This window comes from Schistocerca cancellata, chromosome 5 (genome assembly GCF_023864275.1).
Source record: "Schistocerca cancellata isolate TAMUIC-IGC-003103 chromosome 5, iqSchCanc2.1, whole genome shotgun sequence".
NCBI lineage: Eukaryota > Metazoa > Arthropoda > Insecta > Orthoptera > Acrididae > Schistocerca > Schistocerca cancellata.
The window spans coordinates 213,381,016-213,408,549 of record NC_064630.1 but is presented as its reverse complement, the minus strand read 5'-3'; the positions used below and the strand labels follow the sequence as shown (position 1 = coordinate 213,408,549).

The window sequence follows — 27,534 nt, the reverse complement described above, 5'->3', positions numbered from 1 at the left end:
GACTCACGGCCCGCAGTTACAGCTGTACTTACATCTCTCAAACTTCACAGAACTCTCCTGCATACCTTGTGGGACTAGCTCTCCCAGAAGATATGATATAGCAGAGACATGGCTTAGCCAAGGAACAGGAGGGATTGTTTCACTTTAGCAATTTCCCGTGAAAGGCAAAGGTCCTATGTTCAAGTCTCGGTCCGAAACAGTTCTGGCAGGAAGCTCCAAATCAGTGCACATTACGCTGCTGAGTGAAAATTCATTCTAGATTTTTTTCCCTTTGCAGTCCTGGAACGCACTTATATCGCAAGAGCCACAGTACTGTAGCAAGTCGCTAGATGAGCAAAAGCAAAATGGCGCAATCCACCTCCATTTTCTCAGCTACGCCATTTTGTTTAGCTCCTCTAGCGGCCTGCTATGGAACTGTGGCGCGAAGATTCCAGTGAGTACCAGGACTGCAGACGTATACCTGGAAAGAAAAAATTAATTCTATACATATCTTAGTGGTGTTTGTTCTATCGATCATGTCTGACATAACAGATATCGTGATGACACGGCAGGTGCTAGGCTACACGTAAACATGAAATGTAGGAAGGGGAAGCAAAGGGAAAGGATGGGTGGGCACTTTGGCAATGCAGTGGCGAAAGTTGAAAATTTGTCATGGACCGGGACTCGAACCCGAATTTACCGTTTCTCATGAGCGGTTGCCTCAAACGCTTCGGCCATCTGGCCAAGGACCCTGACCGACTCAAATTTCCAGCTTATCGCACGCTGCAATGCAGTGTGCCTCTTCCATTCAACTCACTACTTGCAGATCCTGATTCCCATAGGCAGTCTGACGATATTTGTGCATTCGCAATGAAACAAACGTCTAGGAGCCGTCCCCTTCTTTTTTCAGAAATGTATAAATCTGACTGGTGTCTCTTTGGCGACCATGTCCGACACAACGGCTCGAAGTTTCTGTACCAATGCACAAATATTGTCCGAACTCCTACGGGAACCAGGATTTGCGGGTAGTGAATTTAATGGACGAGGGACGATGCATCGTAGCGTGCAGTGATTTGGAAATCTGAGTCGATCAGGACCGTGTCAGGATGGCCGTAGCGGTTAAGGCAATTGCTCATGAGAAATGGTAGATCACGGTTCCAGTTCTCATCTGGCCTGGCACAAATTTTCATTTTTCGCCACTGCATTACTACAATGCCCCTTGCGGCTAGCCTTCATGATTTCCCTTTCATTCTTGACCTTTCCTTCCTACATTTCGTGTTTACAAAAAATTACTGAACCATTTTTTGGAGGAGGTAATTAAAACAACACGACTATCCCTCCTACATGAAGAATTAACAATGTGAAAGTTTGGCGCCTTGCTCGTTAATACGAACCAAAAGCAAATGCGAACAAGTTTTTTTGTCAAATATGATCATATTTAATACGATTGATTTTGTTCGCCGATCTGATATTGCGTATGAGACACGAATCCACTAATTCACACGACTTCATCCCAAAAACTAAACAGCAACGTGTAGTATGAAAGACAGTCCCCTTTACCAAAGAATTTCACCTAATGAAAATGTTATGGCCAAGATTTTATGGTATGCGTACGGGATTCTTCTTAGTTACGTTGCAGAAGGTAACTAATTTCTTCTGGGTCGAATTGTAGAAAAAAATCCATGAGAAGCTCCTCCAGCACAAAAGAAAAGTATCGTTCACTGAAGGCAATACTGTCAGACGCAGTTTAGAAATAGGAAAATTGAGGTATTTGAAGTAGCAAATATGAATTATAATATTTTGGCCAATCGTACTTGGTATGCTCTGATTTAAATACCGTAATTTCAACATTTAGAGAAATCTGTGGCTGAGAAACCTTCGAGTCCGGTGTACAGCTTATAGGATCCCAACATGATAAATCTGCAATCCTTTCAGAATCGCACTGCAAGGATTGAAAATTCTGAACGAAATGCGCTGATCTGAAAAGGGAGTACGTAGAAAATTAGGGGCAGTTCTGACGTATAGTACAAAATACTATCACTGACACGCCGGGAAATTTTCTGCAGGATAGCGCACGAAAAACTGCTCCAGAGAACAGACTTCTCGCCAGTTACGCACGAATTGTTGCCCGTCACGAAAAGATACAGCAACAAATGGATGAACATGTAATAATTAGACTTTCGTACTGACAATACAAAACCTAGTCGCAACAGCTTCGAAACAGTAGATGACAAGTGGCGGGCGACAATTGGCAGTCTATATTCTGTTCATCATAAGAATAAACCTGATGTAAACAAACACAAACGCGATGATTGGTCAGCAGCCGCGTCAGCAACCGTAACATACGTACGCTCGTGTAGTACAGCTCTAGGAAGTAGGTCCTACTTATGTATTACATGTCTTTTACGGTGAAGTAATCTTTAATATACTCTTATGTGTTAACAGTCATCAATGTCTGTCTTAATCATACTTTAGCTATTGAGATTTTATTTTAAAAAACGTGTATAATCGTAGTGTCTGTACCGTTGTGCTCTGACTGTCGCGCTACTGATACGTAGTGGGGAAACTGCTGACGCTGCTTTCCTGCTCCGTAGTGAAACACGCCGAAGAACACTTAAGAAGCGGCGAGAAACTGATTGCTCGCAAAGTTTTTCACAAGTTTACAGCAAAAAAATGGCTTTTAGTCTCCCCGAAGACGTTTTTTTTACTAAATTTAAGGTTTTGTTGGACAAGCGATGCAGAGCTGAAATGCTATCGATATAGATTCGTAATATGGGATAGCCAATAGATCGCAAGCATGTCCATTATTTTATAACACGTATGTAGTCTCTCACTTAGCAAAGTGACAAGCGTCGTAGAAACAATTTTCACATCTAGCATTCCATATAAGTGCTGTATTTTTACAACTGCCACTGTATCACTAAAATATGAACCAACAGAATTGATCTGGAGCCAAGTTAAGGGATACACCGCGAGTAATAACAAGACATGTAAGCTGCCTGACGTACTGGAACTAACGCAAGAAGCTTTGTCACACGTCACTGCCAAACAAACGCACGTTATAAAAGGAGACAAGGCGGTGGCCTCATGGATTCTATTGTTGATCGACTTAACGTCAACGTGGCAGATGCTTTTCAGTACTCAGATGCATGTATCGGACCCGTTTTGGAAGCAGTTCAGAAGGCGAAGACCGTAAGTTCAAATGGTTCAAATGGCTCTGAGCACTATGGGACTTAGCTTCTAAGGTCATCAGTCCCCTAGAACTTAGAACTATTTAAACCTAACTAACCTAAGGACATCACAAACATCCATGCCCGAGGCAGGATTCGAACCTGCGACCGTAGCGGTCACGCGGTTCCATACTGTAGCGCCTTTAACCGCTTGGCCACCCCGGCCGGCAAGACCGTAAGTAATACCTACAGTGGCTTCAGTATTTAACTATACAATGAAATCATTGCAATTCGCTTCTGAGTCACACACAGTTCGAGCAGAAGAATTAACGTGTATTCAAGTTAGGCATTTTCATTACTCTTGTTTGTAATTTCAGTACTGTGTTAGTTAAGAACAAGAGCATATTACGCTTTCCGTCTGCTTCCCTAAGTAGCGTATTACCTGAGTTTTGGCGTATATCATTTAATTCTGTTTAAAAATTAAATGACATTCAAAGGTATATTATTTATATGCTCGTTTCTTTCTACGTCGTAACTGCAACTGCTGACATCTGCAGGTTAGCTGGTGGACCAGCTGGCTGGCCAATGTTGTTGAAGTTTAAAGCGCCGGTGAGCTGTTCTTACATATTATAGCTCAGACGATGTTCGCGTAATTTCAATATAACCTTACAACAGTACTTGACTGTATTCGAGGCAGCTTGGATCCACATGAAACGAAATCTAATGAGATTCCAGCAAACGCGGAAGAAAACACGGTGTACTGCTTTCTTCCGATTTACTCTTACAATGAACATGGTCTAGTACTCGGGGCCGGTTTTTCGTGCGCCACCCTGTACTAGGGGGACAAAGCACGGCCGGTGGTGGTCCCGCTAACAGGTCTGTGCCTGTCTGGCCGGGGCGAACTCGCAGTACGGCACCTTCCCCAGCTCCGTCGCAGCAAAAAAATATCCTGCTCCGGTTGTCTCAGTCTCCGTTTAGGCGCTATGTGACTCCGCAAAGGTGAAGGACACCGCTTTCTCAATCGCAGGGGACGCACCACGTAATAGGATGTAACGTGACCGCTTTCACCAGCGCGAATCCTTGTCTGCCTGGAACCGAATGATACGGGAAAGGTAGAGGGGGTACTGGGTAGGAGGGGAAGCGGGGAATGGGAGAGGGAAGCAACTATATGGAGAGGCGTGTCTCGGCCTTCCCCACCATCTTCCAGTCAGGTGATCCGAGCGCGACATCCGTCAAGACTAACCTTCCCGTGACTCACCGGCAGCTGAATTGCCTTATCTGTATGTCGTATGCAGTTCCGTGTCCCCATTTCATTTAGTCCGCTCTGACAAGAACAATGGTACAGACAACAAAGACATTGTGCACTATAATATATATTTAACGAACGTAGCATGCAATTACATCAAGCCGCGTGTTTCAAGAGTTCCGCACGGGACTCAAACGAAGGTACACCTAGACATACGCAAAAAAGAGGCAATAAAAGATGACCGACTTGTTATGCACCTGCCCTAACATAGTGTTAAATATACTTCAGAGCAGTAATGAAATTCACTCTGCCTACTGTACCACCGATTATCATTCAATCATTAAAAAACACCTCTAACTTTCCTAAGAACTAAACCAACGTTTTTACTGTATCTTCAACACACACAGTGCCCAACAGACAGACAGAATTTGATCGGAGACTGATATGCCAAGAACCAGTGAACCCCTGATTTTTTAAAGAATCAAACTCCCATGTATAAAAAAGCTTCGAAAGTGTGATTATTAATGTGTTACATATTTGACTTTGGGCACGGAATCGAGAAACAGTTTAGGAAATGCTTGAAATATGTGTGTAAAGTTTGCTGGAAGTCGCGAAGTACTTTCGTTCTCAAATAATGGATGAATATAGTCATTGTATTTGTGTTCCGTCAGTTCTGCTGCCTCAGCACACACGGTTTGTAAGTGTAATACTTGTCTTACATCAATAACAACGCGAAAAACAAAATTTTTTTGTTGCCCCCGGAAGTCTTTAGGCAACATGCAACGGGTATAAGGTTTTGGGATAGCGTTTTAGCAGGATACACGAGAAAGCATATCCATCGTGTTTTGTTTTCGAACAACCCACTCCCGCATCTGCCTTAATCGGTTACGGTAAACCAGATTTGGATGACTGAACGTAGATTTGAAGGGCCACCTCCTCTCGACTGCAGCAATACTCTAAAGAAGCAAGTTCGTTTGACACACTGCCCTACTTCCACTCTGCGACACAGCCTCTTTGCAGACACTACACTCCAGAGTCCCCGCAGTAACGAGGGACCATTCATTCGACGAATTTTCAACCTGTAGATGATTTAGAGTGGCCACCTGTTTAGGCACGCTGAGGCATATCAGTTACTAGATCACTGGTCATTTGTCCTCATGTCAGTTCCATCCTATAGCCTCATTAGCGTATTTTGTCTTCCAGCTGTACTAAATCTGAAATACTCCGGAGGATGGAACTGAATACAGTTACGCTCTGTGACAATGTAGTGTCCAACGTCTACGATGTCCGACAGAAATATGCATCACAGACCACCTTTTTTCCCTTATCAGAGGTTACTGGTAAGCTCTCACGCTGTCGAATGTAGTTGTCAGTATTCGTAGTATTACAATCTTAGCATAAATACTTTTCACTCGACGGCGGTAATCTAGCGTGCTGAAAATAGCCAATTAAGGTTCTGCTCCTCAATCAGTAAAAACAGAATCATTTCAGGTTCATCTGGCTGTTTGTCCGTCTTTCTGACTGTTAAAAGCCTTTTTCTCAAGAACGGGTAGTCGCATCAATTTGAAAGTTGTGCCACACATGTCTACAGTCACTGGCGGAGTAAAAATTGAAGCTAAAGTCAATGAAATCAAAAGACGTAAGCATTTACGTCATATTTTGTTATTCGCATAGTCACTCATCAAAACCTAAAGGGTACTTCCCTTTGGGCTAGAATCACGAAATTAAGGTTTCACACTACAAGTAAAAGACTGAAAATCATTAAGTTGAAATTACATCACACAAATTTTTTTGTCATTTGCTAGCCTATTTAACTTAAAACATTCTGGAAAGTCTTGGAATTCATGGGACCAATATCTTGCCATTATCAATGTCGATAAGAAAAGTCTGGATTCTCGATTCCCAGGATCGATAACTGTCTATATACGTAATTAAAAATTAAATTCTACGGAGTCCCCAGAGCGCGTTTCCTACTTGCACCTGCCCTCTTTTTTAATGCTCTTTTGCAAGTAATAGTACGGGTTGTTTTGACATTCGGCCCCTTGCAGAGTCTCATTCTTTTCGGAAAAAATATCAAAAATGGGCTGGAAGGGTAGCAGAGGGAATTCCAATTAGGAATATTTGGGAGAGACTTCCCAGATTTATCATGCATCTGATTAAGGAAAACCTCCCAGAATCTTTGCTGGAAACAATGGGATCGCAATTTAAATTTAATGATTTGTTGTATACTGAACCAGACAAAATTTTTTTGTGTATACCTGTGCACAGGAGCGTGTGTGTTGTGTGTATAGTAGTCTGTGAGATCTAAAACGAAACTTCGTAACAGGCGGGCTTCAGCTCAGCTATATGCATCTCATAATGTTTTACCCTTTTCTAGCGAAGGGCGTCACGAGCCCCAGTGTAGCGTTTCAACCAGTCGCTGGCGTGTAGTTAGGTGTAAGAACAGGGGTCAAATTTCCAGCTCACTGACAGATTCTGAAGCGTCAAATTCTCGGTATAGCTCTTTAGCAATTTGAGAAAGCGCTGGCACTACCTGTCAATAGAATGAGATTTTCACTCTGCAGCGGAGTGTGCGCTGATATGAAACTTCCTGGCATATTAAAACTGTGTGCCCGACCGAGACTCGAACTCGTGACCTTTGCCTTTCGCGGGCAAGTGCTCTACCATCTGAGCTACCGAAGCACGACTCACACCCGGTACTCACAGCTTTACTTCTGCCACTACCGGACGTGAGTCGTGCTTCGGTAGCTCAGATGGTAGAGCACTTGCCCGCGAAAGGCAAAGGTCCCGAGTTCGAGTCTCGGTCGGGCACACAGTTTTAATCTGCCAGGAAGTTTCATATCAGCGCACACTCCGCTGCAGAGTGAAAATCTCATTCTGGAAACATCCCCCAGGCTGTGGCTAAGCCATGTCTCCGCAATATCCTTTCTTTCAGGAGTGCTAGTTCTGCAAGGTTCGCAGGAGAGCTTCTGTAAAGTTTGGAAGGTAGGAGACGAGGTACTGGCAGAAGTAAAACTGTGAGTACCGGGCGTGAGTCGTGCTTCGGTAGCTCAGATGGTAGAGCACTTGCCCGCGAAAGGCAAAGGTCCCGAGTTCGAGTCTCGGTCGGGCACACAGTTTTACCTGTCAATAGTTTGCGTTGCAGTCTACTTAAGCGATTCGCGTATGGTTTCCGGAAGGAAGATTGAGTTTGACGTCCCTCGACATCGAGGTCATTAGAGACGGAGCACGAACTCTGATGTGTCAAGGACGGGAAGGAAATCGACTGTGCCCTTTGAAAGGAAACATGCCGGTATTTGCCAGGAGCGATTTAGGGAAATCACGGAAAACCGAACTCTGGGTGGCCGGACGCAGGTCTGACCGCCGTGCCGTTCCCCCGAATTCGAATCCAGTGCTCTAACCACGGCGCCACCTTTCTCGGAGCGTAGGGATTTCGTAGATTTTCTACCGCTGGGGTGCTGCAAAGGTGGCGTTACCTGGAAGAGAATTTTGTGACTGTTGTACAGCACTGCATAGCTTTTGTCGCCAAGTCGTGAACAAGTTTTACGGTTTCGAGTCTTTTCGGATATCGTCTGAGCAGAAATAATTTGGCACTGCCTGTATTCTGTAATTACAATACATATTACGAAACTAAAGCCATGAAGTACGCAGTATTGCGTGGAAGTCCTTCGACAACTATATCGGGTCGCTACTCGCTACAAGATACCTCGTAGCAAATTTTCTGAAGATATGTCGCATTTAAAGTAACTGCAACGGAAGAAGTTTTTCGAAGCACAGAGAATGTACTTATTATAACATGCAGAACCAGAGAGTCTTCATAGCTTCCAAATGTAGATAATATACACTCTTTCTTAATTCCGCTTTCCTACTCCTCAATCGACACAAGGCTGAGAACTACTAATCTATGACATTTTTCTCAGCTTGCGGGAGTTCTTTGCTGTCATAATATTATCGTCAATAATTACTGATAAATATATTGCAACAATGTATCCGTCATTGATTGTATCGAATTCGAGTAGATGAAACATTTCAGCGTTCGTTACCTACCCTCTGTGGTTCATCTTTATCTTCGTGGATAAAGGGGTCCATTATGGAAGCAGAGCCAAGCTGACGACAGGAAGCAACTTGCTTCCTCCACAGCCATCTCTACAATAGGTTTACGTAAACGGGTGCGCCATGTATTTCGTTAATTCACTCAACTGGTTATTGAAAACGCTTCTACAGAGTCAAATGCAAAATACATTTTGCCATTTTAACAGCAACAGTTATTTCATATCTCGCATTCCAAGGACAGTTGTATGTTGTGATCTTCCAAATGTACTCTAAACACACACGTCACGTCGCACAGCTGGACATTTACGTCGCTTACAGGGTGTTTATGCAGTGTACAGTGTTAAATGTTTCAAAATGCAAAGAAACAACACTTTGGATGCCAATGAACACTGGTTTAAATCAATGGTGAAACTTGAAAATTTGTGCCGGGCCGGGATTCTAAGCCAGGTCTCTTGCTTACTAGGCAGACACACTGACGACTATGCCATCGCCTTAACTTATCCACTATTCTCATTGCTCGCGGCATTTCGCCAATGGAGGTGTACTCTTTCGGACGCGTCCGAAAGAACAGACACCACATATATTAAATGTTTCTATTCTGTCGGGTACCAATCGTTGAAGGAACTGTAAAATATTCGCATTGACATGGAAACAAGGAAGCATTAAACAAGATTTAGCCGTCACGTCACGAATATCAAACCCTGAATAAAGGCGACGAGAGCAAATTAACCTGCGCATGTTGAGGTGTTAGAGACGCGCCAGTCATAGATGAGACAGTAACGCGAAGCCACCGAGACCGTCCGCAAATGTCATAGCATTCTATATGGCGCCCCGTTGAAAGCTGGAGTGAATGGCATTCGGATTACGTTGCGGTATTACGTACTGTGTGAACCTACTTCATAACTTACGTACGTATTACGGGAGTCCGTGTTACACGCTAATGGCTGGCAACACTGCGTGACGCATCGCCGAAAAGGAGTACCGGTATAGTGTTTGTGTTGTGCCAGTCGGCGTACTGGTATGTTTGTAAGATAGGATTGTAGTTTGAAGTCTCCTGTTAAACACGACTCCAACAATACTATCACTTTAAGGCACCATTATGTATTTCTGCCTTTAACTATCTTTATATACAAATGAAGTGAACATGACCTAACCTGAGCATGCCTTCATGGTATAAATCTCATGCCACAAAAGAACCTACGATGCAAGGTACGAATACACTTGCGCGTTCTTAAATTTATACGCACCTTCATACTAAGTCAGCAAAATTTCAGTTTTTTTCTCATAAATACTACAAAAATACATTACCTGATATGACATGGACAACAAACCCTCCCATGAAACCGACATTAAAATTAGTTTTAGGTATGATTGTGCATGTTACACTGGTACAATAGTCTGCTTTCCCCTGCCACGAAGTGAAATTTTGGTGGCACAACGATATGTAGCGTAGCCTGCGGTCTACCTTCATTGCACATTTAACGCGTGTTTCTCCATACATAAAATACAAGGTGCAGTCAGAACAGCTTCACTGTCCCGAGACAAATCTCCGACGCGCAATTTGGTTCTAATATACATGTATGGAAAAATAATTTTCTGGGCCTTTTTTTTACGCCTATGAAATCACGACAAATAAGAGACTTGTTGAAATTTAAAAAATACATTCTGTGGCATAATTACCGATAGTATCTCCGCTATATTAACGTAATCGACTGGAAGAGTGTTTCTTTTTTTCACCAACTGAAACCGGAGTTATGTAGGCCGTGAATGAGAAGCGGGGTGCTACAAAACTTCTGATGTACATAATGTAAGTACGTTTGACATTTCACCATAGTTTCCATGGATGATATGGCCATATTAATTTTGTACCGTAAGTACAAGCAATGCTCTGCAAAGCATTCCAAGAAAACATGAAAATTTCAGATCGACGTTTAATGTTACAACCAGTAAATATACATTACCAGTCCCAGTTTACAAATTCACATAGAATGCTTCGTAGGTCCTCCACATCCCACTGTCAGAGTGTATTTTTTGGGTAATGAAAGAAATCGGAAGCAAGAAGGGAAAATTAAATTATTACTGACCTGGTCATAATAACTTCTGAGTGTTCCAAATTGTTTCCAGAATCTTTTCAACCTCAGCACGCTCCTATTGCAAGCACCAAACCCAGTCACTTGCGACCACCTGTAGAACCTCTTCCCACGCGTCCACACAAGCTACTGCCGATGCTACCAGAGACATCTACAGGCAGTAGGCACTAGTTGCTCTAACGATGCCACCTATACGTACAAACCGAAAGTAGCGTCGGAGGTTCAACACTGCTCGGGTTAGGTGGCGTTGGGTACAGTACATTAAAAGCAGAGATAATCTTGAAATTGAAGTGTTCCGAATCTATCAGTATTTTGCGAACAGAAGTACGGAGTACTATGTTGAATATAGCAATAATGATCAATCTTTTGAGATGATATTGTACTTATTGACTTCATCATAAGAAGCCAATTCAAAAACGTAAAGTAACCATTTACGTCGTTTGTGTTCGACGTATCACGGCAAAATGACGTCCATACGTCAACTCGCACTAAACAAAAGCGAACATAAGCGGAACTGGACGTGTTCACGTGTTGTCACAGTCTCACTGTGGCCTGTAACATTTGACGCTACATAGAACTAAAATCCAACGCTTCATCTAGCCCAGCACCAAACTGTGACAGATAATGAGTAACGTCCGTGATACGGTATCAAAATTAGGAAACTAGCAGTGGCCAAAGCAAAATGTGTAACAAAAGTTCAGTGATAAAAGTTGTATAGTATACTGACAAGTGAAAAAAAGAGTAAAATACAGCCGAAAAATTTAAAAATCATGAATACTTGGTGTTCCGCAGTTTTCAGACATGAACACCTGTACACCATGGGCTGTATTAGAAATGCTTCATTTGCCAAAACCGATTTTTCGTTCTATACCTTTATCGTCTGTGACATCTGATACTGAGAAATAAACAAATGTTTGTACACAAATTTCCACAAGTATATAGATGTACATGCAGTAGCAGTAATCTACTTACATTATGTACTTCTGTAGCAATGACATGCTTGTTAGTTAACACGATAGGATCTGAAATTGCCCAATAACGAAGTACACAATGTGACAGCAGTAACATACATGACAGACTGCGTACTATCGAAAACTAGTTTTGGCAAATAAAACTTTTCTAGTGCAGTTCGTGGTGTACAGAAGATATTCAAAAATTTATGTCATAGAGAAAATATATAAAAACACAACCCACAATATTTTAAGGCAATACATACAGCCTTTTTTACCTTATTCATTGTGACTGTGTTTTCTTTATAGCCTAAGTACGAAATGACTTCAAAACAACCGTTTTTCCCCTTGAATATAGCTGATTTTTTTCGGTATTAAGGATTATTTAGAAAAAATTGCTTCATCAATTTACGTATTTATTTATGCAAAGTATGTATTTTTTCTTTGTCCAGGTATTGCGAAACTTAAATCATTTTCTGCTTTGAGAGGAAGACTACCCACAGACATACGTGTCTGCAGAAATTATGCAGTGGGGGGGGGGGGGGGGTGGAAAATGGTGCAAGACTCAAAAAACTGCCATTTTTAAAATAAATGAGTATTATTTCACTGCAGTCAGCGACATAATGGTACAACTGGTTAAATGATGTGGTTTGCAGAATCATAAAAAGCCATTTTTAGAAATGGATGAGAGTTCTGTAATGTTAAAAATACTGTACTTCATATTGCCACCTCCCCTCCCCTTGCAGATGCCAATCATCAAAGAAAAAAATAGATGCGTTCCCATAAAACCAAAACCCATTACAATGTCTCAAAAATAAAAACAAACTATAAAATAAAGATTAAGAAGAGAAAGATGCACAAAATCCATACTATACCTTGAGTCAATGCAGTGAGAAATTAGCAGTGTGTTCCCTCTATTACTCCTTGCGAGAAACAATGACCAATTATATCCTCGCCCACAATTACCACTCCTTTGAAGACATAATCTAATAATAATTTTGCAACACAAGCATTCAAATATTTCCATCCTATGGCAAATGCAAACCTGTTTAGGATGTGGCAGTTATTGCTTACTATGTCTTTTATACTTGATAAGCTATATGTGTACATCAGCCCAAGGCAAAAGGTATATGTTTCAGGCAAGTTGGCCAGTCTTGGCTGGATACAGCTTTACAAGCTCAGGCATCCTATGCTGGAGACTGTTGAGTGTACTTAAACCTCTAGACCATAAGCCCTGAGTATTCTCATCCACTCAAATAAAGAACTTGGTTGGCTTATCACAATGGTGAAAGTAAAGCAATTAATAATAGTAACTGGGCACATATGAAATCCCCTATTTTAGTGCAAGAGGACATTTGAAAAAAGTATTTGGGATTAGGAGTTCTGGCAGGAAATATTAAAATCAATAAAGAGGTCGTGTAAAGGTACACTCTCTTGGGAACAGTTTATCCTGTTAGATAACCAGCTTGTTGAGCAAAATTACACAACACCGCTAATTTCAGAAAGGGTAAACACAGAATATTTTTAGACTAATTACACAATACCCTTAATTTAGGTAAGAATGTAATCATGAACAGCCTCAAATGAACAGTTTGATAGTAGCTTTACACAGAAATATGAGTAAACATGAATGAAGGAAGTGGCCTGGTGCCAGGCCCCAATTTGTGGTAATCCAGGCCGTTATTGTTACTGTCTGTAATTTGGCTGTGTCAGCAGTGTTGCAGCTCCAGTAACAGCAGAATTAGGTTAAATATATGGTAACTTGTTCTAGTGCGAGGTCTGGCTGGTGATTTTTACTGTATCAGCACAGCTATCAGGCATCATCCAACTGGGAACTAATTACATGTGGGGTCCCACAAGGTTCCATTTTGGGGCTCTTACTTTTTCTTGTGTATATCAATGACCTTTCGTCAGCAACATTACCAGATGTCAAGTTCGTTTTCTTTGCCGATGATACAAACATTGCAATAAATAGCAAAACAAGTGTAGTCTTAGAAAGATCAACTAATAAAATATTTGTGGACATTAATCACTGGTTCCTAGCCAATTCTTTGTCACTTAACTTTGAAAACACACACTACATGCAGTTCAGAACTTGTAAGGGGTGTCTGACGAGTATATGTCTAACATACGATGACAAGTACACAGAAGAAGTGGACAGTGTTAAATTCTTGGGATTACAGCAAGATAATAAATTCAACTGGGAGGAGCACACCACAGAACTGCTGAAGCGTCTTAACAAATCTCTGTTTGCAATGCGAATTTTGTCAGACGTAGGGGATATAGAAATGAAAAAGCTGGCATACTATGCTTACTTTCATTCCATAATGTCATATGAGATTATTTTTTGTGGTAATTCATCAAGCCAAGCTAAAATTTTCCGTCCACAAAAACTTGCAGTAACAGTTATATGTGGTGTGAACTCGAGAACATCCTGCAGAAGCCTATTTAGGGAACTAGGGATACTAACTACTGCTTCTCAATATATTTATTCCTTAATGAAATTTGTCATTAAAAATATATCACTTTTTCAAACCAATAGCTCAATTCATGGAATCAATACTAGAAATAAGAATAATCTTCACAAGGACTTAGTCATTTAGTCTTGTACAAAAATGTGTGCATTATTCAGGAACACACATTTCAATAACTTGCCAGCAACCATAAAAAGCTTAACAACCAATGAAATTCACTTTAAGAGAAAAAAGAAAGATGATGTGACTTACCATACGAAAGCGCGGGCACGTCGACAGACACACAAACAAACACAAACATACACACAAAATTCTAGCTTTCGCAACCAACGGTTGCTTCGTCAGGAAAGAGGGAAGGAGAGGGAAAGACGAAAGGATGTGGGTTTTAAGGGAGAGGGTAAGGAGTCATTCCAATCCCGGGAGCGGAAAGACTTACCTTTGGCCTTTACAAATGTCTGCTTGTGTCTGTGTATATGCGGATGGATATGTGTGCGTGTGCGAGTGTATACCTGTCTTTTTTTCCACCTAAGGTAAGTCTTTCCGCTCCCGGGATTGGAATGACTCCTTACCCTCTCCCTTAAAACCGACATCCTTTCGTCTTTCCCTCTTTCCTGACGAAGCAATCGTTTGTTGCGAAAGCTTGAATTTTGTGTGTATGTTTGTGTTTGTTTGTGTGTCTATCAACCTGCCAGCACTTTTGTTTGGTAAGTCTCATCATCTTTAGAGAAAAGAGAAGTAATAAAATGAGCTCTAACATGGAAAGTAAGCGTTTCCATATGACTCATTGCTCTGCAGTACTAGCATCAAGCACATCAGTACGTAGCATCAACAGGTTAGTGTTCATCACGAACGTGGTTTTGCAGTCAGTGCAAAGTCTACAAATGCGGAGTTGGCAGATGCCTATTTCATGTATGGATTAGCACGGGGCAATAGCCGTGGTGCGGTATGTTTGTATCGAGACAGATTTCCAGAACGAAGGTGTCCCGACAGGAAGACGTTCGAAGCAATTAATCGACGTCTTAGGGAGCACGGAACATTCCAGCCTATGACTCGCGACGGAAGACCTAGAACGACGAGGACACCTGCAATGGACGAGGCAATTCTTCGTGCAGTTGACGATAACCCTAACATCAGCGTCAGAGAAGTTGCTGCTGTACAAGGTAATGTTGACCACGTCACTGTATGGATAGTGCTACGGGAGAACCAGTTGTTTCCGTACCATGTATAGCGTGTGCAGGCACTATCAGCAGCTGATTGGCTTCCACGGGTACACTTCTGTGAATGGTTCATCCAACAATGTGTCAATCCTCATTTCAGTGCAAATGTTCTCTTTACGGATGAGGCTTCATTCCAACGTGATCAAATTGTAAATTTTCACAATCAACATGTGTGGGCTGACGAGAATCCGCACGCAATTGTGCAATCATGTCATCAACACAGATTTTCTGTGAACGCTTTGGCAGGCATTGTTGGTGATGTCTTGATTGGGCCCCATGTTCTTCCACCTACGTTCAATGGAGCACGTTATCATGATTTCATACGGGATACTCTACCTGTGCTGCTAGAACATGTACCTTTACAAGTACGACACAACATGTGGTTCATGCACGATGGAGCTCCTGCACACTTCAGTCGAAGTGTTCGTACGCTTCTCAACAACAGATTACGTGACCAATGGGTTGGTAGAGGCGGACCAATTCTATGGCCTCCATGCTCTCCTGACCTCAACCCTCTTGACTTTCATTTATGGGGGCATTTGAAAGCTCTTGTCTACGCAACGCCGGTACCAAATGTAGAGACTCTTCGTGCTCGTATTGTGAACGGCTGTGATACAATACGCCATTCTCCAGGGCTGCATCAGCGCATCAGGGATTCCATGCGACGGAGGGTGTGTCCTCGCTAACGGAGGACATTTTGAACATTTCCTGTAACAAAGTGTTTGAAGTCACGCTGGTACATTCTGTTGCTGTGTGTTTCCATTCCATGATTAATGTCATTTGAAGAGAAGTAATAAAATGAGCTCTAACATGGAAAGTAAGCGTTTCCGGACACACGTCCAAATAACATATTTTCTTTCTATGTGTGTGTAAATATTGAGTCCTGTTTTCAGTGTGTTATTACTTGTTATGCAGCTTCATAACAAACACTGATACTTCCCAAATGGCTAACAAAACTTTTGAATCCGTGAATTCAGATAATTTTTAGGAAGAGTGACTAATGATGAATGTTTTTAATTTTGTTTTTAACTGTGAGGGATACCCAATTTCTTACTTTTTGTTAGGTAGGGATTTGATGAAAATCTTCCCACCACAAAACATAACTCTGATGTGAACTATCGACAAGCAGGCAAAGTCAATGTGAATATTACTTTTGTCTCCTGTACTGTGTGAGTCTAAAAATCACAGTGTAGCTGAAACTGACCCTCATTATCAGCAACAATAACCTGTAAGGAGCAAAATTTTTGGTAAGTGATTGTAAGCATTCCAAGAGCCTTAAAATGGCTTCTGCAAGGTGTACAGTTATCTACTTTACACAATATCTTACTTCTGCTGAATAATCACTTTACATACTTCATGTGTATTGCTCAAGAATATAATTCAATAAGGCATGGGGAGTGGAACTATGCAAAATATGCCAACACACTTCATCTTTAGGTCAATAGAATGAGATACTTTGAAGGGAACTTATTCATTCATTGCGTTCCACAGGCCCCATCAAGGAGAATCTTCATGGATGTGGAATGAGTCAAGGTACATGTAACATGAGACAATGATATCAGAGAAACTTAATCTTCATGCTGCTGTCTATAATACTTACTATCATTCATCTAAATTTAATTGAGTGAGTTAGTAAGGAAGCTGCCTCATCAGTTTTATGCTGTTTATCTGCTATTAGTAGCTTAGTTGCTTGTCAAACCGTTTTACAACAAAGCCTGAGCACTATGTGCCACAAAGCTGACAAACTTTCTATCTCTGAATCTAGATATTCAGATAATTTGTAGAAAGAGTGTTAATGAGATATGTGAAATTCATTTTTAACTGCATAACATGCTGACTTGAGCTTCTATATTCAATTATTATTGATTCTGTTTTAGCTTGTTATCCAATTGGACACCAAGGAATTTTACGCATCGTTATTCATTTAGTGTATGACCATTAATGCCTACATCTGGTGCTAATATAGCATTTTTCTTCTAGGCATGTTGAGCCATCATCTGAGCTGTGTCTAGTAAGGGTGAGTTTGGATCCTTGGTTTATATACGAGTACTTGTATCATCAGCAAAAATTACAGTTTTTGAGTTGCCTTTAAAGTCATTGCAAGATCATTTACATACGTTAGAAACAAGAGTAGGCCCAGCATCAATCGTAGCGGTACTTCGTACTATATGTTCTCTCATTCAGAGGTGTTTCACACCTGAGACACAGTCTGTTAAAGAGGTCTTCTGTTTACCGCTAAGAAGGTACAATTTCATCGGCACAAGAAGGATGCTACTGATCCCTTAACAATTTAATTTACTAAATAGAATTTTGTGATCCACACAATTGAAGGCTTGTGCAAGGTCGCAGAATATAGCACCAGGATGATTTTCCATATTTAGCTCTCCTAGCACTTCGTTTGGAGGCTTTGCATTGCTTTCTCTGTTGAGAATCTATTAAGAAAGCCAAACTATGAGCCACTTAAAAGTCCTACCTACTTAAATGAGTCAGTATCCTATCACATGCCACTTTCTCAAATACTTCTGAAAAGATTAGAAGCAATGGTTTAGGTCTGTAATTAGAGGTGTTTGCTTACCTCCAGTCTTGCATATGGGTATTTGGTGGTGCATTTGAGTTAACATAAATATACTGATAGTTATCGTCTACCCAAAGCCTCAATTTAATTGGCTGAACACAGTTGCATGCTATGTCCAGAACTGCACATCATTATCATCAGATGTCATAATGATTACAAAACATTGTACAGAAAGTTTTTCATTCCAAAATGGAGTGTAAATTCAATTGCACCAAACTCTAGCACTGATTACATTTTCGATAAGAAACACATACTGCTGCTTTCCTATGTACAGCTAGTTTGTATGACCACCTTGTCGGTATCCCAGTTAATGTTTAAACTATGTACTTGTCATTAATTTCAATAAGCAAATAGTGACAATGTTATTTATGTGAGGCACTTGTTCATCCTGACTACTGGACAGCTAAGACACTACTTTGGGGATATCATCATATATAGATAGTATCCCAGTTAATTTTTAAATGATGTACTTGTCATTAAACAATGGAAAATCCAGGATGGAATGTAACAATACTATGAGAAGGAAAGTTGCTACTCACCATATAGAGGAGATGCTGAGTTGCAGATAGGCACAACAAAAAGACTCTCACTAAGCTTTCTGCCACTGGCCTTCATCAACAACACACACACACACACACACACACACACACACACACACACAAAACCTGCAGTCTCAGGCAGCTGCTGGAGAGAGAGAGAGAGAGAGAGAGAGAGAGAGAGAGAGAGAGAGAACATACCTGTGTATTGTTGACAAAAGCCAATGGCTGGAAGCTTTAATTGTGAGAGTCTTTTTGTTGTGCCTATCTGCAACTCAGCACCTCTGCTATATGGTGAGTAACAACTTTCCTTCTACTTGTCATTAATTTCAAAAAGCAAATAGTGATAATGTTATTTACCTGAGGCACTTGTTGATGCTGACTATTGTACAGCTCAGACATTAGTTTGGGAATATTGTTTTCAGGGCCGATTTAAGGCACAAGCTGTCACATGGGTTGCCGAGGTGAGAGGGGCACCAGAGATGCCACAACTGTAAGATGTATACAACTAGTAGCAGACACCTGGAAAGCCAAGCTGAGAGGAGCATCAGTGACACCCAAGTGGAAGATTTGTATACAGAGTATTTGTATGCGTGTCACAATTAGTCACAAAAACTGACACAGGTGAAAGTTTACAAGGGAGAATGGGGGAGCCAAATGATAATCACTTGCATGGAAAACTGTTCTTGATCAGAACCTGATCATTTTCCACCTGAAGGTTCACAGCGTCCTCAATTTTGCCCCTAGTTTGTATCAACATTATTATCGGTTTAACAGTGCACATTCAGTTTCTGAGTAAAAATATTGTCAAACTCATCATAATTCACTGCTCTGTGTTTGTAAAAACCCAGCTAGATACATGAAACACAGATAAAACAGAAACAGTCTGTGATAACAGAGTGTACCGCAACCATAAGAGGAACTGTGCAGGAGAAGGTTTCAACTATTACATAGGATCCAAATCTTTATTTACTTTTGGATTGAAATCTGGTTCTCCTGATGTCATTTACATAAAACTGAATTGCAGAACTGCTTCAGTTCAGTATGCACTCATTCTACTATGTAAACGATGTACAGAGTAACACATATCAAAAAATTCATTTATTTATATTTGTATTTCTTCATTCATCCTGTAAATCATGACTAAGTACATAGTTTGTACAAAAAATGTAAAAGAAGTCAGGTTTGATATACTACATACAAGTTTGTGATTTAGAAAGCAACAGTCGATACATGTTGAATACTGGTAACACAATTATAAAAAAAATATATATATGATTGAAAGAATAGTATGGTTAAGAATAATTATTTGTTCAATTACACTATATTTTCTTGGTGCTCCAAACAATTAGAAACAGAATAGCAGTGTTCAAGCAAGTACTCTTTTAGTTTCACTTTAAATTCAGGTAAATTTTGTATGAGTTTCAGAAAGGATGACATGTGGTTATATAACATAATGCTAGTATGATACACTCCTCCCCCACAAATGTTTGCACTTGGTGAATTGACATGCAGGTTATGCTTCTGTCTAGTATCATGAGAGCGGTAATCAGAATTATGCTTGAACATATTTTCTACTTTTAATGTGACTGCTTTATATTGGTCTACATGAGCCTCTGTATTAAGTATGTGTTATTATTCTAACAATCTTTTTTAAAGCCAAGATATTTTTATGTTACATACGGAATTCCCCAAAAGATAATTCCAATAGTGAAAGGACACTGCTGTGGTACACTGTGATCACTGATGCATGACTTGTATTTTGTGAGAGGATTCTTACAAAATATGTAAGTGTATTTAACCTTATATTTACATTATACATGTGTGTGTCTCCCATTTCAGGTTCTCCTGCATATGTACACCTAAAATTTTTGTCACATTCCCAGATGAGACAGTTTTTCCATCAATGTTAAAAATTGGTGTTGCCCGGTGGCATTTGAGTGAAGTGTGAAACCTGACTGACAATTTTTTCAGAATTTATTATTAGCTTATTTGTGCTCAACCGTTGTGTTAAATCTTGTATTACATCTGGAGCTGGTTTTTGTAAGCTGTCTTCATCACATGACTTACACTATGTGATCAAAAGTATCCGGACACCTGGCTGAAAAAATTTACAAGTTTGTGGCACCCTCCATCGGTAATGCAGGAATTCAATATGATGTTGGCTCACCCTTAGCCTTGATGACAGCTTCCACCCTCGCATGGATACATTCAGTCAGGTGCTGGAAGGTTTCTTGGGGAATGGCAGCCCATTCTTCAGAGAGTGCTGCACTGAGGAGAGGTATTGATATCGGTCGGTGAGGCCTGTCACGAGGTCGGAGTTCCAAAACATCCCAGAAGTGTTCTATAGGATTCAGGTCAGGACTCTGTGCAGGCCAGTCCATTACAGGGATGTTATTGTTGTGTAACCACTCCGCCACATGCATTATGAACAGGTGCTCGATTGTGTTGAAAGATGCAATCGCCATCCCCGAATTGCTCTTCAACAGTGGGAAGCAAGAAGATGCTTCAAACATCAATCTAGGCCTGTGCTGTGATAGCGCCATGCAAAACAACAAGGGGTGCAAGCCCCCTTCATGAAAAACACGACCACACCATAACACCACCACCTCCGAGTTTTACTGTTGGCGCTATACGTGCTGGCAGATTACTTTCACCGGGCATTCACCATACCCACACCCTGCCATCGGATTGCCACATTGTGTACCATGATTTGTCACTCCACACAACATTTTTCCACTGTTCAATCGTCCAATGTTTAGCTCCTTACACCAAGCGAGGCACAGTTTGACATTTACCCGCATGATGTGTGGCTTATGAGCAGCCGCTCGGCCATGAAATCCAAGTTTTCTCACCTCCCGCCTAAGTGTCATAGTACTTGCAGTGGATCCTGATGCAGTCTGGAATTCCTGTGTGATGGTCTGGATAGATGTCGCATACTACACATTACGGCCCTCTTCAAGTGTCAGCGGTCTCTGTCAGTCAACAGTTGAAGTCAGCCTGCATGCTTTTGTGCTGTACGTGTCCCTTCATGTTTCCACTTCCCTATCACATCAGAAACAGTGGACCTAGGGATTCTTAGGAGTGTGGAAACTTCACGTTCAGACATACGACACAAGTGACATCCAATCACCTGAGCACATTCAAAGTCCGTGAGTTCCATGGAGTGCCCAATTCTGCTCTTTCACAATGTCTAATGACTACTGAGCTCACTGATATGGAGTACCTGACAGTAGGTGGTGGCACAATGCACCTAATATGAAAAACATATGTTTTTGGGGGTGTCCAGATACTTTTGATCACATAGTGTAATTAAGGATATTTATGTCATCTGCAAAAAGTACTGTTGTCCCTTTGGTTAATTTTTCTGATAGATCATTAACATATAGAATGAAAAGAATGGGCCCAAGGCCCGACCCTTGAGGAATTCCATACCTAATTTTTGTGCATTACTATAAAAACTAGAAATTTTGCGCATTTTCATATATCTGTATTTTACTTGAGTGATCTGTTGACAGTCACACAGATAAGAGTGGATCCACATGTTTGATAAGCCTTGTATTCCATAATTTCTTAGCTTCTGCGACAGCATGTAATGATCAATGACATTGAAAGCTTTACTAAGGTCAAGGAATATGCCAGAAACATATTGCTTATTATTTACTGCCATTAGAATTTCATTTAAGAAGGTAAAAATAGCAGAATGTGTTATCTGCCAGTTCAGAAACCCTGTCGTGGATCACTTATTACCATTACTTTATATAAGAAGGCTGTTAGTGTCCTAAGAAACAGTTTTTCAAGAATCGTGCCTGTCCTAAGAAACAGTTTTTCAAGAATCGTGCCAAAGCCTGTCAACACTGATAGTTCGCGGCCTCATATTTCTCTCCTTTCTTGTACAGTGGTGTTACCTTTGCCATTTCCAGATTTGTCAAGAATGTAACATTCATGAACGAGGAGTTGAAAATATCTATTAATGGTTTTATGATAAATATTGCACTTGCTTTGATGATAACATCTGGTATTTCATCAGTGCTTGCTGAATATTTATTGGGTAATATTTTTATGATCATTATCATGTGCTATAGTAGACAAAAATACAGTTCTTGAATAAATATTGACTCTGAATGTGGTGTATTGCTGTTTGTCTGTCTTTCAACTGTAATGTTTAGTAATCAGGTGATGTGCTATATTTGAAAAATAACTGTTAATTTTTTTTAGCCACATCTGTGGGGTCAGTTATTTTATCTTTCTTTTCATGAAGTACTATGTTGTCTAATGATGTAATGCCGGTTACTTTTTTGATCATATTCCATGTTGTTTTAATCTTGTTCCTGGAATTTTCTATATCTATGTGTCTTTTCCATCTTCCTTGCTTTTGATATAACTTGTCTAAGAATTTGTTTATGTTGTTTAAAATAATTAATAGAAACGGGATTTGTGGTCTGGTTTGAGTATTCATATAATTTTCTTTTATTCTGGCATGATATTTTTATTTTTGCTCTGATCCATTTATTTGGATTGTACATGGAATTTATTACCAATGTTTGTTTAGGGAAAGCTATTTAAAAAAAAAGTTTGTATGTTGCCATAAATTTATCAGACACGTCATCTGTGTTGTTTGAGCTGTAAACATCATTCCAAGTTGTTTGCTCATTTCAAGAGAGAGCAAAAGTAATTGACATGTTCATCATTGAACTTTCTGACATTAGCTCTAGTTTTTTGGAGTTTTATGTCTCCTGGAGGTATTGTTAATATTTGAGCGTGGTAATCACTAAAAACAAGCATTTACAGTTTGTATGTTGCAAGTATATTTATTTGTGTTTACAAAAACCTGATCAATGGTTGTTGCAGAAGTACTTGTTACATGAGTTGGGATAGTTGCAGCTCAGTATTGAAGTCTCCACATACGAAAATATTTTTCTTGATGATGTTAAAATTCTCCAACAACTCTTCCATATTATTATGAAAAACTTTTTTATCAACATCTGGTGACCTATATACACAGATGATAATTGTATTTTGATTTGGGAATTCTACTACTAACAGTTCTATGTCTCTTTACTGTAGCATTCTCAAATCTAAAAGTATGTGCATAAAATCAGAAATTGAAAGCTCAGAAAATAAAATTAAAATTATATGGAATGTAATAAAGAGGTAAACTGGCAGGAAAACAGGGAACATGTCTCAGGTAGAGATTAAAAGAATCTGAGTTGGTTGGAGAAATATTTAATAACCACTTTTTGAGAGCAGCAGAGAAGACAGGCTGTAATGGTTCTATGGAAGAATCATTTTCCCTCCTACAGAAAGCTATTAGCAACAGAATCTCACAGTTATCTTTACCTCCAGTTACTGTAAGCGAAGTCACAAAAATTCTGCTGGTGTGGACAATATTTCTAGTAAAATACTGAAACACTGTTATAAATTTTTTAGTCCCGTCTTATGCAACATATACAATACATCCCTACAAGAAGGGATTGTGCCTGGTCCCTGACAGTCTAAAATAGGCTGTAGTGATTCCTCTCTTTAAAAAAGTTTGGTTTTCATGCTGGTATTTGTACTGAACAGGCAATATTGTCTTTCAGCAACCAAGTTTTGGAAGCCATTAACAAAAAATGTCTCCAGTGGGTATTTTTTGTGATCTTGCGAAACCCTTTGACTGTGTAAAACCACCAAATTCTTTTGAAGAAGGCAGAATACTATGATTTAGGTGGTACTGTTGGCTTGTGGCTACAATCATATCTAAAGGATCGGAAGCAGACTGTAATGCTAAATGGCTCTTCTGGAGAACCTGCCTCATCTGAGTGGGGCATGACAACACGTGGTGTGCCTCAAGGCTCCGTTTTGGGCCCACTGCTATTCCTCATCTTCATTAATGATGTTCCTCTGTGTTCTGAGGCAAACAGCAAATTTACCCTGTTCGCTGATGATACCACAATTCTAACTGATGATTTGATAGATCACAATCTTGAACAAACTACAAATACTGTTTTTAATGACATCTTAAATTGGTTCTCCTCAAATGGTCTCTCACTCATTGCAAATTAAACTCATTATATGAGGTTTCATACATCACAAAGTAATCTCGAAGAAATTAATATTAAATGTAGAGATTGACCAATACAGAAAGTTGAAGATACAAAATTCCTGGGCGCTTAAATAGACAGCAAATGTAATTGGTCAGTTCACATTCTTCATCTATGTAAAAAACTTAGCTCGGCAACATTTGCATTATGGGTAATTTCTTCAGTGGCTGAAGTTGATGCCATTAAGGTTGCCTACTGTGGCTACTTCCACCCATGGACGTCATATGCTATCATATTCTGGGGGGAACCAACCACTTGCAAAAAAAGTTTTTGCTGTCCAAAAAAAAGGCAATCAGAATAATGTGTGGGGTCCATCAAAGACACTCTTGCAGCACTTGTTTCGAAAGATAGGTATCCTAACAACTGCCTCACACCTATATTTTTTTCTGTGCTGACCTTTGTGTGCAAAAATTATTCTGTCTACCAGGACAACAGTAAATTCCATGGCTATAACACCAGAAACAAAAACAATCTACATGTCAAAATAAAACGTCTCACTCTGGTACAAAAAGGAGTTTACTACTCCAGCATTAAATTGTTCAATGCTCTCCCACTACATATCAAATGTGCTCATACAGAGCTGCCAAAATTTAAACAAGTTGTCAAAGATTACCTGACAGAGAAATCTTTTTATACTGTGGATGAATGTTTGAAAGGAAATGTATACCATCACTAAACTTATTGTGTCTAGAACTAGTTCAATTGACTTTATTGAGCATTTGAGCATTATCACACTTTTTGTAACAACAGATTGGCAGTACCTGTATTTACTCTTGTAGGCCTAATATCGGATTTAACTTTGTGCTCCTATTTATAACCTTTATTTGAAACTCCTTTTTCTGTTAAATGTTTGTTATGTTATCTAGCTGACATGTATCTATTACTGTATGTCTTACTGAAACTATGTAGAATTTGGCATTGAATTGCCCTTGTATTTATTGTTAAGTTTAAATTGAAACCTGTACAATTTGACATGTTCCATATCCTTGTGATTGACTCACTATCTATGGAACATGAAATAAATAAATAAATTTCTCTGGATAAGGTATCAAATTTGGTTATATTATTGAACTCTATTTTTTGCTCAGACATATATGCAGCTACCACTACGTCTAAGTATTTTTCTACAAAATTTGCCTTGTAATTTGAACTGAGGTCAGTTCTAACATGTCTCTGCTCAACCACTGCTCAGTGAAACATAAAACAGAAATATCTTTCAAATCACTTAACAAGATTTCTATTTCATTCAGGTTGTTGAAAAGAGACTTAACACTCAGATGGCGCAATTTATACAACATATTATTATCTATCCTGGTTGATGCACACCGAAAATGAAATGAAATGAAATGAACCTTCGTTAGTCGCTGCCCTCATCCATCCAGCCCCTTCCCTGTTCCCATTCCAGTGCTACATAGCCATCATTCCACCATCACACTCAGTCTTTTAACTTCCCTCCTTTTCCACTACTTCCCCCCTCCTCTCCCCTCCCCACCTCTCCCCTGCCCACTGCCTAACCTGCAGCACTTCACTTCACTGTTTGCCAACCCCACCATACTATCCCTCCCCCTCCCTGCCTCAGCCTCCTCCTTACCCCCACTCAGTTGCTACTCCCACCACGCACTGGTGCTGCTGCTCGCAGTGTGATTTCTGTTCCTGAAACTGCAGTCGTGTGTGTGAGTTGCATTTCCGCGTGTGTGTTGTGTGTGTGTGTGTGTGTGTGTGTGTGTGTTTGTGTTTGTTGTGCCTATCTGCGACTCAGCATTTCCACCATATGGTGAGTAGCAACTTTCCTTTTCATAATACTGTTACATTCCATCCTGGATTTTCCGTTGTTTAAAAATGAAATAAACAGTGTTTTTGTAATAATGATGTGAACTTTCAGAGATGATGTAGGAGGGCAAATACATCAATTTGAAACAGGGAACCTGAGTCTTTCAGCAACTTAAAGTCGTAACTGAAAGTTACCATTGCTCATCATCATCACCATCATCATCATTTAAGACTGATTATGCCTTTCAGCGTTCAGTCTGGAGCATAGCCCCCCTTATACAGTTCCTCCATGATCCCCTATTCAGTGCTAACATTGGTGCCTCTTCTGATGTTAAACCTATTACTTCAAAATCATTCTTAACCGAATCCAGGTACCTTCTCCTCGGTCTGCCCCGACTCCTCCTACCCTCTACTGCTGAATCCATGAGTCTCTTGGGTAACCTTGCTTCTCTCATGCGTGTAACATGACCCCACCATCTAAGCCTGTTCGCCCTGACTGCTACATCTATAGAGTTCATTCCCAGTTTTTCTTTGATTTCCTCATTGTGGACACCCTCCTGCCATTGTTCCCATCTACTAGTACCTGCAATCATCCTAGCTACTTTCATATCCGTAACCTCAACCTTGTTGATAAGGTAACCTGAATCCACCCAGCTTTCGCTCCCATACAACAAAGTTGGTCGAAAGATCGAACGGTGCACAGATAACTTAGTCTTGGCACTGACTTCCTTCTTGCAGAAGAGAGTAGATCGTAGCTGAGCGCTCACTGCATTAGCTTTGCTACACCTCGCTTCCAGTTCTTTCACTATGTTGCCATCCTGTGAGAATATGCATCCTAAGTACTTGAAACCGTCCACCTGTTCTAACTTTGTTCCTCCTATTTGGCACTCAATCCGTTTATATCTCTTTCCCACTGACATTACTTTCGTTTTGGATATGCTAATCTTCATACCATAGTCCTTACATTTCTGATCTAGCTCTGAAATATTACTTTGCAAACTTTCAATCGAATCTGCCATCACAACTAAGTCATCCGCATATACAAGACTGCTTATTTTGTGTTCACATATCTTAATCTCACCCAGCCAGTCTATTGTTTTCAACATATGATCCATAAATAATATGAACAACAGTGGAGACAGGTTGCAGCCTTGTCTTACCCCTGAAACTACTCTGAACCATGAACTCAATTTACCGTCAACTCTAACTGCTGCCTGACTATCCATGTAAAGACCTTTAATTGCTTGCAAAAGTTTGCCTCCTATTCCATAATCTTGTAGAACAGACAATAACTTCCTCCTAGGAACCCGGTCATATGCCTTTTCTAGATCTATAAAGCATAGATACAATTCCCTGTTCCACTCATAACACTTCTCCATTATTTGCCGTAA

The 27,534-nt window shown here is 40.3% G+C and overlaps 1 protein-coding gene across 1 annotated transcript in view; it reads right to left on the bottom strand.

The window, feature by feature from the left end:
- LOC126188980 (uncharacterized) overlaps nucleotides 1-11,726 on the bottom strand; it is a 188,311-nt gene extending 176,585 nt beyond the window's left edge. Inside the window, exon 1 of the mRNA XM_049930768.1 lies at nucleotides 10,533-11,726. Coding sequence (XP_049786725.1) covers nucleotides 10,533-10,540 — 8 coding nt within the window. The 5' untranslated portion in view covers nucleotides 10,541-11,726. The remainder of the gene's footprint in view (nucleotides 1-10,532) is intronic.
- Nucleotides 11,727-27,534: the final 15,808 nt, after the last annotated feature.